Source organism: Tarenaya hassleriana, unplaced genomic scaffold (assembly GCF_000463585.1).
Source record: "Tarenaya hassleriana unplaced genomic scaffold, ASM46358v1 Cleome47, whole genome shotgun sequence".
Taxonomy (NCBI): Eukaryota; Viridiplantae; Streptophyta; class Magnoliopsida; order Brassicales; family Cleomaceae; genus Tarenaya; species Tarenaya hassleriana.
The window spans coordinates 290597-306020 of record NW_010967396.1 but is presented as its reverse complement, the minus strand read 5'-3'; the positions used below and the strand labels follow the sequence as shown (position 1 = coordinate 306020).

Below are 15424 nucleotides of genomic sequence, written 5' to 3'. Positions count from 1 at the left end.
ACACACACACACACATATATATATATATATATATATATATATATATATATATATATATATATATATATGTTCTGAATCTATTTAACAGAATCAAAATCATACCAAAAAACAGAAAATATATCAATTTTTAATCAATCAATATACGTACACATGTTTAGGGGCGAATCAATTTTTTTTTATAAAAAATACATCCTACAATTCTTAATCAATCACTATACGCACACATATACAACATAATTAACTGATTTAGAAATTGTTTCAAAGTTCTTAATAAAACATAATCGTTTCGCTCGATACTACTTGATAAACAATTAACAGAATTTTATGCGGAAATTAATATCACATGGATCTAACGACATGTTTTATCAAGAATAAACAAATAAGAACGGTAAAATGTGTACTTGAATCTGTCGTCATATTGATACAAACGAAACCGTTTGTAGTCTTCTGAATTTTTACGCACATTTAGATTTACAAACAAATGGGAATAGTGTAAGAATATTTTGTATTTTTTTTTTCACTACATGTATGATTTAGGGACCACTACCATTTATAGATTTAACTATCTGGTATTTTTTAAAACGTCCACCCAATTATAAAAAATTACTTTTTGGTATCTGCATATTAGTTACTAAATTTTAGCGAAATTACGATTTAAGTACATTTCATAAATGATCACATTTATGCTTTATTAATAGCTAATGTTAAAAAATCCATGATTTTTTTTATGATCACATTTATATCTTATTAATAGCTAATGTTAAAAAATCTATGATTTAAAACTAATATTGAATCATATTAATTGTTAATATTTATAAAATATTCTAATAATCCGACATTTGGTTCCGTCCCTACAAAAGTAATAACGGGCGAAACACAGGATAAATTGCGGGTTCCGGAAAAGTCGGGAGAGCAACGAGGGATGGAGAAGCGGATAAAACTAGACGATAAAATTGTTGGGTTAGCTTGTATCAGTTCATGCGATGACGAAGAACGGGACGAAGGAGGCCTTTTCAACAAAACTGCATTACCATGCGATGGAATGGAACTATCGCCCTAAAAAATACAATTCCTAATAAGAATATAGGGTCTTAAATTACAATGACAGTGAATTTAAAATCTAGTAAATGTCAAACGAAAATCTTATACAAACACCTTTAACTTTATAAAATATCTAAATTTTTTATTTTTTTAATTAATATTTCAATTATTAAAATATTACAAAATTGATATCCAAATATAAAAATATTTTAAATTAATACCACAATTCACAAAATCGAAAATATTTTACAATTTCAATTCAATTTTTTATATTAAAAATTATCATTTCGAAATTACCATTTGTGATTGGACACATTTTAACAACCGCAAACACCATTATATAGATTTTTTTTTTCGGATTTTCATTATATAAAATTAAAATTTCACGCAAAACATCATAGCTTTTTGACCCGATGGCCCAATACAAAGCCCAATAATGACAGAAACCAAAACCCAAACCAAGTGGAGATCATAAATACCCACCACAAATACGATTCAAACCCACAAATCATGAATTTTTCCCCTCCGGCAACTTCTCCGGCTTCGTCACCACCGTGTTCCTCTTCTTCTTGCGGCGGAGCCTGTCGCAGATCATGGCCTTCTCCAGCTGCTTGACTCGCTGCGACAGCGAACTCAGTAACCGAGTCTGCAACTCGTTCCTCTCGAACAGCTCCGCCATCATGTCCATCATCCTATCGTTCTCCTCCATCATCCTCTCCAGAATCTTCTCGTTCTCGCTCTTCGTTGGTTCTCCTCGTTCTTTTCCTCGGGGATCTCTGGATTTGCAGACGAATCTGTTTGGCTCTCTGTTCGCTCGATCTCCTCTGGTCCCTCTCCCTTGGCTTCGCTTCGTTCGTTTTCATGAGTGATTTCTGGAGATTTATCTGGTGCAGATTCGGTTTGAATTTTAGGAACTTCGATGTCATCTGTTTCTGTTACTACTTCTGCAGATCCAGACTCACCGCCGACGAGATCGGGATTTTGAAGTTCAATTTGCGTCACGGGACATGAATCCGCGGGTTTTCTTTCATCCACCGGAACTTCCACCGCCTCTGTGATCTCTATCGCTTCTTCCCCGGTTGTTTCCGCTGCTGAGCTTCCGTCGGCCGCAACAATGGCGTCCAAAGCCTCCTGCAACGCAATCACTTTCCGGATCGCCGTCTTCCTACAATTCCTTACACCAGGATCCAATCCCCTCACTGAATCCAATCTGAACAACAAACTCATCAACATCTCACTTACTCCCAAACGTTCTCTCGAATCTCTCCGCATCAAATCAATAACCTCTGTCCTCGATATCCTGCTCTCTATTTCATCCACTTCCCTCCTCACATCCGCTATCTTCTTCACACTCTTCCTCACCATGAACCCGCGAAATACCTTCTGAATCCTCACCGCCGATTCCGACTCGGACCTCCTTCGATCGGTGTCCACAAACTGAACCGGAATCTTCACGACTTTCGACGGCTCCGCCGATTGAATCCCCTGTTTCGGATGAACGGCCACCACTCTAGGAGACGCCGCCGTTCTAACATCGTGAACAGGAATCCCCCACGCGCTAGGTCTTCTTTGCGTCGGGTAAAATGGAGAATTCCAGTGACTTCTGAAGAATGAATCATCCATGGCTTTTTCTATTCTTTTTTTCTGTCGCTTTCCCGGGAAAATCTGAGAAACAATAGGTAGATTGTCCGAGAGCTAAGATGGTTTTTATGGAGCCATAATGGAAGCTCGAGAACAGATGAGAAACTTCTGGAAGTTTCAGAGATCAGGACAAAGGGCGGTTTTAAAACACGCGCTTTATAATTCTCTCTCGTTCTAGGCCATTGTAGAATCTTCCGTTGAGATCATGTGCTACGCAGTTACGTTCTGCAATGGTACTCCTTTGCCGGATGCGTGCTACGTGTCGGTTCTACAGTCCAATGGTCTTCGTCCTTTTTATGACTGAGGACGAAATGCATGCCGTTTAAGGATACGGAAACAGCAAGGTTTTTCACCACAGAAGCCAAAGTTGGATGGAAGTCGGACTTTGCTCAAACTGCTTCCATATGCCGTAGGGAGACTTGTGGATTTTCGGGTATCGTATTTTGTGTGGATATTTGGGACGTGGATACTCGCTAAGTAACGAAATCAAAGGCGGATGCAATGAGATCAAGAATCTATATTAAAGGTTTGGATTTGGAATTTTTTTATGATGATTTTATATCATGGATATTTTAATATATTTATAATAATATTTTAAATCAAATTACCAAAATATCTATAAAATCAATAAAAATCAACTATTTTCTCAATTTTTTTGACAAGTTTAATATTTTTGAGTAACTGAGTTCAGTATTGGATTCGGGCCGTTTGGACTTCACGAAAACTAAAACAGAGATAATAAATTGAAATCACATACTTATAAAAATCAGGATATTCCACGGGTCCATCTTGATATTCTTATGATAAAATTAACCTCTTACACAATCATTACGCAAAATTTAAATTTTATCTGTAATAATAGTGTTACAATATTAGTTGATAATTAATAGATTAATATATCATTCGTCACAACATATTGATTTTCTTAAAAATTCAGATGTTCAGTATACTCACCTTTAAAAAAATCTAATTGACCAATTATGATCCGGAATTAGGAAGAATTTTAAATTGTTTGGAGTTTAGATATTAATTTGTTTCTTTTTAATAAAAAATCTAAATCTTATCATATTGATATGATTAAAAAAAATAGATAAACACAAACCAAATAAGGAAACACATTAATGTCTAAACTTCATTTAAAATTAAAACTCTTCATAATTTTCAACGATCACATTCAAAATTGATTTTATAAAATAAATATTTTTTAAAAATTTTAATTTTGTGAATTTATCATTGTGAGATATGGTATTATTTTTAGAAAAATCCTAAATCGGGTATTACCTTATTAGTGTATGAAAAGAGTAGTTATTGCTTATTGGTGGATACTAAATCTAGGCTCCAGATATTTATTATGTTATACACTCATATAACCCTAGGTTTTCTATTCTGATTCTATTAATCTTATCCCTTCACATTTTGGCTTGGATATTGATAGATTTCAGGTTGATGATTTTTAGATATAAATATTTATTTGGTTGATTTTTAGATAAATTTTTATGTAGAAATGTGTGAAAACATTTAACCAAATTTGAATGTTCGGATTCGAATATCTACTGGTATATTATATCGTAGATAATAAAATTCAAGTATCGGATCCCACGGATAAAAGTTTGGACAATGAAATGATATTCGAATTCGGTTTCATGTATCTTAAAAATATAAGATACTTCATTCATGTCCACTTTGACTAGAGTGACAAAGAGATAAAATTATCAAAAAAAAAAAATTAAAATTGTAAAATACTCGGAACAATTAATTATGTCCTCTTTTAATCGCTTAGGAAAGGACTTAATTGTACGAAATAAATTATGGAAAGAAGGATTAATTATATTTTTTATTCTTAAAAAGATAACTGTCGAAATTAAGAAAACAATTATTTATTTAATAAAAATAAGAAAGAGAAGAAAACAAAAGGGAAAGAAACACGCATTTCTCGTAACCTATAAATAAGTCGCCAAGAGTCCGCGACTCTTCGGGTCTGTGAGATTGCGAAACCCTAGCGTGAGAAGGAAAACTTTCTCGGCTTTTTCTGGGCATCCGAACAGGTTTAATTGTCGCGATTTCTCTTCCGTTTCCCACCGATTTCTCGGCTTCTCGAATGATCTCCAAACCAAAGGCTGAAAACCCGATGTCGGATTCCACCTCCCACGGTCGTGGCTCAACTCCGGACGGTGAATTTTCCGACAACTCCAGTCACAAGCGAGGTCATGACGAGGTCGAGGATGAAACCGGTTTCTTGTTCGGCAAGAGACCAAAGATTGAGCCCTCCTCTCCCGGAAATTCAACTTCCGACGGGAGGATTCCCGTCTTGCAAGCTTTGCCGGTGACGATATCGAGACCCGAGCCGCGAAGGCGTTGCAAACAGTTCTGGAAAGTTGGAGACTATGAGGAAGGGCTTGCTGATGATTATGACACAAATTTTGGTATGATTTCGATTACCCTTCAATCAATTTGATCGTCTTTGAATTAGGGTTTTTATTATGATATTGTTTTGTTGTATATGGCAGTTGGAAGTGATAGGGTTAGGGTTCATCCCAAGTTTTTGCATTCGAACGCAACTTCTCATAAGTGGGCTCTTGGAGGTAAGAAAAAAACATGAACTGAACTCGTGAAACCTAATATTGATTTGGGTTTTTGAATTGAACTGAGATTTTTTTTTTTTTTTTTTTTTTTGCAGCGGCGGCTGAACTTCTTGATAATTCTTTGGACGAGGTTTCTAATGGAGCTACTTACGTTCATGTCGATTCCACAATAAACCAGAGAGACAAAACCCACATGCTTATAATCGAAGGTTAAAGATTCTGTCCCCTAACTCTATATTTCTTGATCTCCAGGAACGTCTCATCTTTGATCTCTATTTTGTTGTATTATTAGATATATACACACATATTATAAAAAATATATATATATATGTATGTTTCAGGATAAACTAGGATCTGAAAAAATTGCAGAAAGATTTTGAATCTCTGATATCTAATTCGTACTTTTAGTATTAGAGAAATACGCAGATATTATTAGAAATTTGATACCATGTTAAGAATCGCATAATACTGTCATGTTTGATACATAAAAAAATCGAATTTAAAAAAGAAACTAACAAATATTTTCATGTTGTATATATCCCTAATGATATATGTGTATGTATATATCTAATGTGTGTTACAGACAACGGAGGTGGAATGAATCCGACTAGGGTTCGGCAGTGCATGTCATTCGGGTATTCAGGAAAACGCAAGCAGGCAAACACAATCGGCCAATGTAAGTTTCTCGACAACAATCTCTCGGTTCCACAACTTTCGTAAGAAAGATTCAAATTCTTTTGAATGTTCTAAAACTTCGATCTATTCCGTGAATACTTGGTAACAAATCCGCGTTTTTTCGCAACGGTTCAGACGGGAACGGTCTAAAGACTAGTACCATGAGGCTTGGTGCAGATGCAATCGTGTTTTCTCGTTGCCGAGGAAATGATGGCAGAAAGTGAGTCCCTTTACAACAAAAAAGTTTTTTTTTTCGTTCGGGTTCGGTCTAAAGAAAGCTTGTCTTGTCGTGGTCTTGTTGAAGTTCGACACAAAGCATAGCGATGTTGTCATCTACGTATCTACGAGAGACAAGACAGGAGGACATAGTTGTTCCTCTGGTAAGATTCTGTAATGAAACTCTGCTGCATATATAAATGTAACAAATTAGTTACAACACTAATTTCGAGTTCTTGCCTTCGTCAAGATCGATTTCGAGAGGATCGGGAACAAATGGAACGAGACGATACACACTACGCTCGACGATTGGAACGATCGTTTACGAACTATCATCGATTGGTCGCCGTATTTCAGCCGTGCGGATTTACTCAAACAGGTCTTTTCTTCGGCTCCCTCGTCTCGTAAATGCTCGAGATTGTTATAATTTCTCGTCTTCATTTGTTGCTTTTACGATGCAGTTTGATTTTCTAAACGAGCAAGGAACTCGGATTGTGATATACAATCTGTGGGAGGACGATCAAGAGCGATTGGAGCTAGATTTCGATACCGATCCTTATGTACGGCCCTCTTATCGATCCGTTTCTTGTTTTCGGGAATGAGTTTGCGTGTGTTAAGGAAATCAAGAAAATGGTGGATTTCGTTCTTCGTTCTTCGCAGGATATCCAACTTAGGGGCGTGAACAGGGACCCGAAAAGCATAGAGATGGCGAAGAAGTATCCAAACTCTCGGCATTTCCTTACATATCGGCATTCTTTACGGGTAAGTACTGTTAGTTTCTTGAAGATTTGGACATGGAATGTATACTGTCTCGGCTCTTTTTAACGCCTTTTTGTGCACGCAGAGCTACGCTTCAATCCTTTATCTGAGACTTCCTCGAAGCTTCAAGATCATTCTGCGTGGCAAAGATGTTGAACATCACGACATAACCGACGACATGATGCTTGTCCAGGAGCTGATGTACAAACCCGTGTTGAATCCGAACGAAGCGCCCAACAAAACCGTAATAAACACCATCTCGGGGCGAAAATCTTCATATATACATATGTATGATTCAGTTCCTTTTCGTTACGGATTCTCTTACTGATTTTTCCGTCCGGGACTTCTGTTCAGGTAGTTGCTTCTATAAAGCTCGGATTCGTGAAAGACGCTCACAATCATATCGATATACAAGGTTTCAACGTTTACCACAAGAACCGTCTTATCAAGGTTAGTTAGTTAGTTAGTTAGTTATAGTTAGTTACAAAACTTGTATGAAACTGAAAACTTGATACGATTTCCTCGTATGTCAGCCGTTTTGGAGGGTATGGAACGCTGCGGGGAGCGATGGACGAGGCGTTATAGGTACAACATCGTCCGAGTTTTTCAAGTTTTGCGGAAAAATGTATGAACATTGTATAGATAATTGTATATTCGTTCTATACATACAGGTGTGTTGGAGGCGAATTTCGTAGAACCGGCTCACGATAAACAAGGGTTCGAACGTACGACCGTGCTTTCGAGATTGGAAAACCGTTTGATCACGTATCAGAAATCATATTGGTAACAAGATTTCGCTACGCTCTGGAATATATATCATCTTGAGATTCTTCTCTTCATAAGCTGTTCATTTTTTGATTGTTTAGGTCGAGCAAGTGCCACCAGATCGGGTATGCCCCGAGGCGTAACTTGCGGAAACCCGAAGCTGACGTCGAGGAAATCACTCCCCGAAAAAAGAAGGCTTCTTCTACTTGTTGCGGAAAATCGAAAGTAGAAGATAACAAGAAGGGTTCACGAGTGGTAGACGAGCCCGTTGAAGTCGTAAACAGCGAGACGAGAGGCTCTGAAACGCTCGGAAGAAACCAATTGTTCAGATTTCCGCCATCTAAAGAGGTAAAACCTCGAAGTATTGGTGACCGGCCGTTAGTACACACGCATCTTCTGAATCTGTTTTAAAATCTCTTGGCAGAAACAGGTTGATCGGAAAGAAGGTTGCCTTGTCACGAAAGCTCGGGATTTAGCGGAAGAGAAGAGCCCGGATCGAGTTCCGTTGAAAAGGTTCACTTCTTGGATGTTTCTTGATATCATCTTTATCACGAAATTTCGGCTCATGACAGTTATAGTAGTAAACATTTGGACAATCTTATCCACTGCAGATCCGAGGAAACAGACTTGGCTAACCTTGTAACTGAATTGCGGCGAGAAAAACAGTCGCTTCAGACGCAAGTAAGTTACCCGAAATCATATCCTAACGGGAAAAAACCGATCTTTTCTAACCCGGTTTCGTCCTTGGAGCAGCTGGACGAGGCCAAGGCGAAGAACGAGGAGATGGAAAGGGAAACCATTGCTTTGATCGATATCTTTCAACGAGATAGAAGCCGCCGAGACATCACTGAAAATAGCTTGAGGACGAAACTGAAGGTTTAAAAAAAACTTTTTTTTTCTCTCGTAACACACAAATCTCATCATCATAAGTCACGAATCTTCTTCTTCTTCTGTAAAAACAGGAAGCTTCTGTAACAATTGCTGATCTGATCGACAAAGTGAAGAGACTTGAAGCTGCAAGACCAAACACTTGAAAGCATAGATCTTCAAATGTAGAGAAATGTAATTTTGTTACATCTTCATTTACACTTGAAAGTAATTGTACAATTTGTAAAAATATTGAAATAAAATAAACAATTTTTAAATCCTTCAATATTTTAAAAATATATAAATTAGTATAAAAGATAAATGTTATTGTATAATTTTTAATCATTATTATTAGTATAAAAAATAAACAATTTTTAAACAAAGTTCTATCAAAATATTTTAAAAAAATTTGGATTACTCTTTAAAAATAATAATTGATGTGTTTTTTATAATTTTGTATTGTAATCAATCGTATAATTTATTTTTCATAGTTTTTATTTTATTTTTATATAGTTTGAAATTTTATCTATTAATTAGTATATTTTGTAAAATATTAAATATTTTTGTAAAAAAATATTTTATAATCCGATTAAACTAAATATTAAAAATAATTTATAATGATTTATTAATTAAATTAAAAAATATAAATTAATTATTAATATATATATATATATATATATAAATATTTTAAAGTTATATATGTATTGAACATTACCTCCAATATTTATGAGACGGCATACACATACAAAACAATTTCAAAGAGAAAAATGTTCGACAAAGATTTTCGAGTGTTCGATTGATTCTACGTTACCAAACCCAAAAAAGAAACATGTCATTTCAAAAACAGATTCGAACCCAAACAGACAATCCTCAAAACATAAACCTTGGATCACAAACTCTGAATCGAACCCTTTCAGTTCCTTCTCCTAACCATCGAATTCGGATTCCCGTCGAACAACTCCTCGATCATGGCTTCGATATCTTCGGGCTGATACTTTATGTACTTGCTCGCCTGTTTTCCGGTGTCGAGATGCTGCTTAAACCTTCCGAGGAACGATCTGTAAGCGGGGATCACCACGGCCGAAATCGAAACCCGAAGCTCGGACTGCATCTGCTCGTCGCTCACGATCCACGTGCTCTGCGTCTTGTGGATCTCGTCGAAAAGAACGTTGAAACACTTGAATCTCTCCTTGAGGACGAGTTTCGATATCTTTCCGTTCACTTGGATGCCTTCTTGGTTCATACACTGCAGGACCTTTCCCCACGTCTCTCTCTGGTAGCTCTTGTGGTATTGCCTCAGCTCCGACGAACATTTCCGGATCCGGGATGCGCCCATTAGATCGCGAATCTCTTGCGATCCTTTGATCTTTTGAAGAATGTACCGCCCGTTGTTCATCAGGAATATGTAACGAAGCGACAGATCACGGTAGAGTTTAGATTTCATGTCTAGGTTTGCGTCGAGGATGTCGAGTACTCTCATCATCCGCTTCGCGAAAGGAGATGTTTCGGCGTCTCCGTTGTCCGGATCTTGATGATTGTCGTTGTTGGGTTTGGTCTCGTCGGGTTCGGGTTTGGGATCGGTTTGGTCGGATAATGTTTTCTCGTGATGTTCGAAGACCTGTTCTAGGGTTTCTTTGTACTCGCAGGCATATTTCAGGTAGTTCATGGTGTATCGGGTTAAGGGATGGACCGTGCCGCTAGGCACCGGCGTTCTTCCGTTGTCGCTCTTTATCGAGTTCTCGAGCTCGGAGAATATACTTACCACTGCTTCCCCGAGCCGAGATTGTGCGAGATTTATCTCGTTGATCAGATCAGAGGCCGAGTCGTCCATGGCCGGCACCAGATCCCGCAATGTCTCGTACATGTCCAAGAGCTTGAAGAGTTTCTCCGAGGAACGTTTCGTGAGGACAACGGCACCGGAAAAATCGAGGAATCGGATCGTCACGGCAGATACGAGGTCGGTGAATAGACGTTTCGGGACGGTAGGGGAGGAGGCGAAGACGGCGTCGCAGAGCTTACGTTCCCCGGGGAAGAGCACGGTGGAGCAATGGCGGACCATCGAGATCCACGTGGCGATTTCAGTCTCGAGTGTCTCCCACGTCATCTTCTGAACGTCTTCGACGTTTATGCCTTCGAACCCTAGCTTTCCCAACTCGTCCTTGAAGGCGTGGCGCCTCGAGATCTCGTACAACAAGCAAGATTCCGCTTCGTACCCCGCCGAGATCATTGCTCCGGCGATCTTGTTCATGGCGGAGATCGTCTCCGGCGGAAAATCCGGGAACCGGTCCTCATCCTCCTCCGGTTGAGTCGGATCTCGGTCCGGTAAGACGCACCGGTCCGATTCGTGGACCGAGTTAACCGAGTTGAACGAGCCTTGTTTGTGAGATTTTGGTGTTCCTTTCTCATTCTGGCGATCTGAGTTGATGTTTGCATCTGAATTTTTCTGATATCCTTCCAAGAGACGACGGAACTCGTCGTCGAGAAAGGAGACCGCTCGGTGCTGAACGGAGCTCGCCCGGTTTAGCCACGACGAAACCCCGGTCGAATCGGACCGGTTTAGCTCGCGCAACCTGATAACCGATTTTGAGATCCGGTTCAGGGCCTCGATGAAAACAGAGTCGTCGTCTTCGTCACGGCCGAACCCAGAAGACTCCATCTTCGACACCAACGAATCCACCGTCTCCGGAAACGACTCCACCGCCGCGGGAATCTCCTCCGGTGGATGCTCCGCCGCGTCAGACGAGTAAAGGGTCTCTATGAAACCGTCGACGGGCTCCATTTCCCGACGGAGGCTGTCGGCGAAAGAGGAATTCGTCGCCGGGTACGGAGATTTCGGAGATCGAATGTTGTCTCCTGAATCGGTTTCTTCGCAATGGTGTTTATGCTTTTGACCATCCGATTCGGTAGTGTTCCGCGAGAAGCTACCGGTTTTCTCCATTTTCGCAGGGAAAAATTAAACGGAAAGCCTAATAACTGAACTGGTTTTGTCGTTCTCTGTTTCCTGGTTTCTGTTTTTTTTTTTGGAGGATAAGACAGAAGGTGGTGGAGGGGAAAATGAAAGAGAGAGAGGAAACGAGATTAGTGGAGGATTCTTCTTGTTTAATCCATTATTAGGGATCCCTCTTCGATACTAATTGTGGGGTTTTCTTTCGTTTTTTTGTTTTTCTTTTTTGCCTCTCTGTGTAACTAATGTTTTTTTTTTGCGTTGACCGTTGACAGACCGATGATCAGTAGTGCGTCCCACGATGTTCACGACGAGGTTTCACGATCTCGCTGACATGGCAGTGGCCCCCACCCACGGTTTTCGCGCGCTGATTCCTCGGGACGATGAAGGGCCCAAGTGTAACTATTGGGCTTTGGAATGGATTAGTGAAATGGATCTTGTTAATGATTGAAAGGCCCAATCTGTGTAGTAGTAAGGCCCAATTGGTATACTGCACCCGAATAACGAGAAGATAGAAATAATTTGTCAAATCTGCAAGATAATTGTTATAGATTTATTTATAAATGAAACAATAAATTCTATCATAATTAATATAATTTACAACAATATGTAAATTTTAAATTCTCAACGTCTTAATGTTTTCGAAAGATATATCAAAATTTTGATGTTTTCAAGTGAGTTTTTTTTAACTTGTAAATTTATCTAGTAATCCCTGCTTCTTTCCTTGAAATATATATATTTTTTTAAAAGGACTATGATATTAATATCCCTTTGTATAATAATGAAGCTAAAATATGTGAGACGGAGAAAATTAAAAAGTCGAACCCGGAGTGGCTAACAACTTGTTCTTTGTCCGTGAGGTTCAAGGGTTTGCTGAAATTTTTCATTTTTCTCGGGAAAATTTGGTGGGAATGGATGGGTTGTTTGTCCTGTTTCGAATCGAGGGAAGAAGAGAAGCTGGATCCGCAGAAGGTATCTGAGGATCAGAAGCAATCCCACCCGACAATTTCCATTTTATCTTCTGGTTAGTGTCACTTTTTTTTTTTTATGTTCGATTGTTACATGCCCAACATCTGGTAGTCTGATCCTATTAGGGTTTACCTATTTGTTTACCATTGAAGCACTTGATCTCGTGACTGTTACCGGGCGATTGAAATTCCTAACGAGTGTTTCAGCTGATGGGCTTGTTCTGATTAGACCCTAGTTGAGTTTTTCAGTGAAGATGGAGGGAATCAAGATCCTGTGGTTGAATTCTTCTTGATTTGTTCTGGTTGGAAGTTGTAATGATCTGATAGTTTTCGACTGAAGTGCCCTCTTGAGTGTAATGTAAAATCTTGCTGCTACTTTTCACTGAATTGTTGGAATAAGGTGGAGAATTTGGGTAGCTGTGAAATCCGTGGTTGTTGAATTTGATTGAGCAGTGGATCAAGTAGGGGTTTGCTTCTGGTGATTATTGTTTCTGGATAAGAAGTGAATCTTTTGAAGGAACATGATCTTGTCTGAGTCGGGAAATTTAGTTGTATGTCTCAAAAGAGTACGATATCGATGCAATCTAGAGGTCACATAGTTGTTTTTGGGTTTTAGATGTTGGTACCCTTGAAGGTTTAGCTTCTGAAATCACAGTCTGTAATTTCCAAACCATGGATTTAAGGAATATTATGAGCAATGGATTGCAGGTAGGGGAAAAGCTCAGATCAATGAGGTAATGGAGCATCAAAAAGGGATGAAACTACTTCGACTAGCAATTTTCATCCCGACTCTCTAGATTTGTGCGAATGGTTCAAGGAAAGGCTCAAGAGCACTGGTCAGTTAATCTTTTCTACCTCTTTTATAAATTGAAAGAGCATGGAGCTATATATTTGATTCCATGTGGATTAGGTTTAGGAGGTTCTGCTTCGGTAATGATTAAGACTAAGTCGCCTAGCTAGGTTGTAAAATTTTGCTTAAACATCGGAAAGTTTGATAGGAGATGGACGTGAAAGAGGCTGTTTTTTTACATTTCCAGGTTGTTTCTGTTAAGAAATTGGATAGGAATGGACTGCAACGTAACAGAGAATTTCTGATGGATTATGCTTATTCTTCTTTGATTGGTTATTGTGCTGATGGAGATTCGCGGCTCCTCGTCTTTGAATTTATGCCCTTCGGATCATTGGAAGATCGTCTTCATGGTAAATCTCTCTTGCTTTCTCTACACTTTATGTGCAATCCAAGAAATTTGAATGGAAAAAGGAGGAACATCTTGTGCATATGTGAAAGAGTCAGATTTAAGCACATTCTTCCTTTTGTTATTAGTACTTGTCATCTCACAAAAAGGCATTATCTTTCTCCCTTTCGGGTCTCCACATTTCCAGATCTTCCGCCCGATAAGAAACCACTAGAATGGAACACAAGAATGAAGATATAGCTGCAGGAGCAGCGAAAAAGGGTTGGAATTCCTACACGATAAGGCCAAACCTCCTGTTATTTACAAAGATTTCAAGTCCTCCAACATATTATTGGATGAGGATTTCCCCCCAAAGCTCTCTGATTTCGGGTTTAGAGCTTTGGTTAAGTTTTTCCGGAGCTGATTACTGGATGTAAAGCTATCGACACGACAGCACGCTGGCACGTGGTGAACAAAACCTCGTTGCTTGGGTAAAACCATCATCCCCTTTAATCGTACATAGCATTTCATAGTGGTTTGGTATCTATCTTCTATATTTCCTGCCAAAAAGAATCAATCTAGAAAGGCTACAACTTTGGTTCGGTATCCAGCGTTTGAGCTTGAAAGTTTACAACTTTATGGCGTGTCTTGCATTTTTGTGGTACATTTCATGGTGGTGCGGTATCTCTATCTTCTATATTTCTTGCCAAACTAAGTTTCCTACCAAAACGAATTTAGAAAGCCAACAGGCTTTTCTTGCCTTTTTTTGCGGTACATTTTAACAGGCGAGACCACTGTTCAACGACAGGAGAAAGTCCATAAGGCGGATCGAGGTTGCAGCTATGAACGAGGGAGCAGTCCGTTCCTCGTGGGAGGGATGTGATCGCTGCCCTCACGTATATACCAAACCAAGCTTATGATCCCGACAAAAATGACAGGAGAAGCCAGGATAAACGAGGCGGCAAGTTACTATAAAGGAGCGGCGAAGGAGGAGGAGGAGGAGGGTTTGGAAGAAGATCCGATCTTGATGGCTCCGAGAAGGACGAGTCTCGGGAGAGACGGATAGGGTTTTGAACAGAGACATCGACCGATAACGGGCCATGGCTGAGGCCAAGATGTGGGGAGAGAATTTGAGGAAGAAATGACAGTAGCAACGGCTAGTTTAATAACCCTTTTTCCCTTCTTCCATGTTCAAACATGGATGAATATATAGAGTAAGAAAACTGAACCAAGAAGAGTGTACGTTATATGATGATGCTATATGGGCATTATGACACAATAACCTAATCACTAACTCAATAAATTTTGAGGAGCTATGTTCAGAATTCAATGTAAATTTTGTAATCTTTCCTTCTCATTTTCAAGAAAGAAAAAAATCCGATTTTTTTTTTTGATAGGGAAGTGATGAGTAACCTAGTCTGGTGTTACAGTTCCGACAACATGATTGATAGTTGGATCATGTTTTCTAGATTCTTCCATTTGTATGGTGTATCTTGTTGCCACACCTCATGTTCGGACAACGTTGGTTCACAGTCACATACATAGCATAAATACGGGACTTGCAACAAAAATAAAAAAATATATATATAAAATATAGCTCCTACGTTCTTGGAATTTTACTGTTACATTATGAACTTTTCACTTTGGAGAACATCAATATACGTAAAAAAAAGGTTTTTTTTTTCACTTTTAAAGAACAAAGGTTACGATATTTTCACTTCTATAAGGGAGGAAAAAAAATTACGCAGATGCAACAAAAAAAAAAAAAAAAAAAAAAAAACCTTGAAAAAA

At 38.8% G+C, this 15424-nt stretch overlaps 3 protein-coding genes and 1 long non-coding RNA gene across 5 annotated transcripts; 2 read left to right on the top strand and 2 right to left on the bottom strand.

The window, feature by feature from the left end:
* Window positions 1-1749: 1749 nt before the first annotated feature.
* On the bottom strand, window positions 1750-2664 carry LOC104825581. The gene has a single exon (XM_010557939.1). The coding sequence runs from the start codon at window positions 2662-2664 to the stop codon at window positions 1750-1752; it is 915 nt and encodes a 304-aa protein (XP_010556241.1).
* Window positions 2665-4715: 2051 nt separating this feature from the next.
* Window positions 4716-8779, top strand: LOC104825484 (protein MICRORCHIDIA 5). Its single transcript, XM_010557811.1, has 18 exons — window positions 4716-5105; window positions 5190-5264; window positions 5360-5473; window positions 5848-5940; window positions 6075-6159; window positions 6244-6319; window positions 6406-6534; window positions 6617-6715; window positions 6816-6917; window positions 7000-7158; window positions 7269-7364; window positions 7448-7499; window positions 7586-7697; window positions 7781-8027; window positions 8104-8192; window positions 8291-8360; window positions 8433-8555; window positions 8642-8779. The coding sequence occupies exons 1-18, from the start codon at window positions 4781-4783 to the stop codon at window positions 8711-8713; spliced, it is 2118 nt and encodes a 705-aa protein (XP_010556113.1). The 5' UTR covers window positions 4716-4780; the 3' UTR covers window positions 8714-8779.
* Window positions 8780-9266: 487 nt separating this feature from the next.
* LOC104825483 (exocyst complex component EXO70B1) lies at window positions 9267-11622 on the bottom strand. Its single transcript, XM_010557810.1, has one exon. The coding sequence runs from the start codon at window positions 11482-11484 to the stop codon at window positions 9460-9462; it is 2025 nt and encodes a 674-aa protein (XP_010556112.1). The 5' UTR covers window positions 11485-11622; the 3' UTR covers window positions 9267-9459.
* Window positions 11623-12283: 661 nt separating this feature from the next.
* Window positions 12284-14963, top strand: LOC104825482. Of its 2 annotated transcripts, none has more exons than XR_002024613.1 (5): window positions 12284-12514; window positions 13167-13294; window positions 13496-13658; window positions 13842-14124; window positions 14442-14963. It is a non-coding gene; the product is annotated as an uncharacterized LOC104825482 (long non-coding RNA). The 2 variants fall into 2 exon arrangements; XR_773628.1 differs by having other exon boundaries at window positions 14419-14963.
* Window positions 14964-15424: the final 461 nt, after the last annotated feature.

What these genes read in the sequence shown, in the direction of transcription:
- LOC104825484 (XM_010557811.1), top strand. Translation starts at nt 4,781, where the DNA reads ATGATCTCCAAACCAAAGGCTGAAAACCCGATGTCGGATTCCACCTCC. An exon ending in TCATAAGTGGGCTCTTGGAG is followed by an intron (nt 5,265 to 5,359) that starts GTAAGAAAAAAA and finishes TTTTTTTTGCAG; the next exon opens with CGGCGGCTGAACTTCTTGAT. An exon ending in CGATGGACGAGGCGTTATAG is followed by an intron (nt 7,500 to 7,585) that starts GTACAACATCGT and finishes CTATACATACAG; the next exon opens with GTGTGTTGGAGGCGAATTTC.
- LOC104825581 (XM_010557939.1), bottom strand. Translation starts at nt 2,664, where the DNA reads ATGGATGATTCATTCTTCAGAAGTCACTGGAATTCTCCATTTTACCCG.
- LOC104825483 (XM_010557810.1), bottom strand. Translation starts at nt 11,484, where the DNA reads ATGGAGAAAACCGGTAGCTTCTCGCGGAACACTACCGAATCGGATGGT.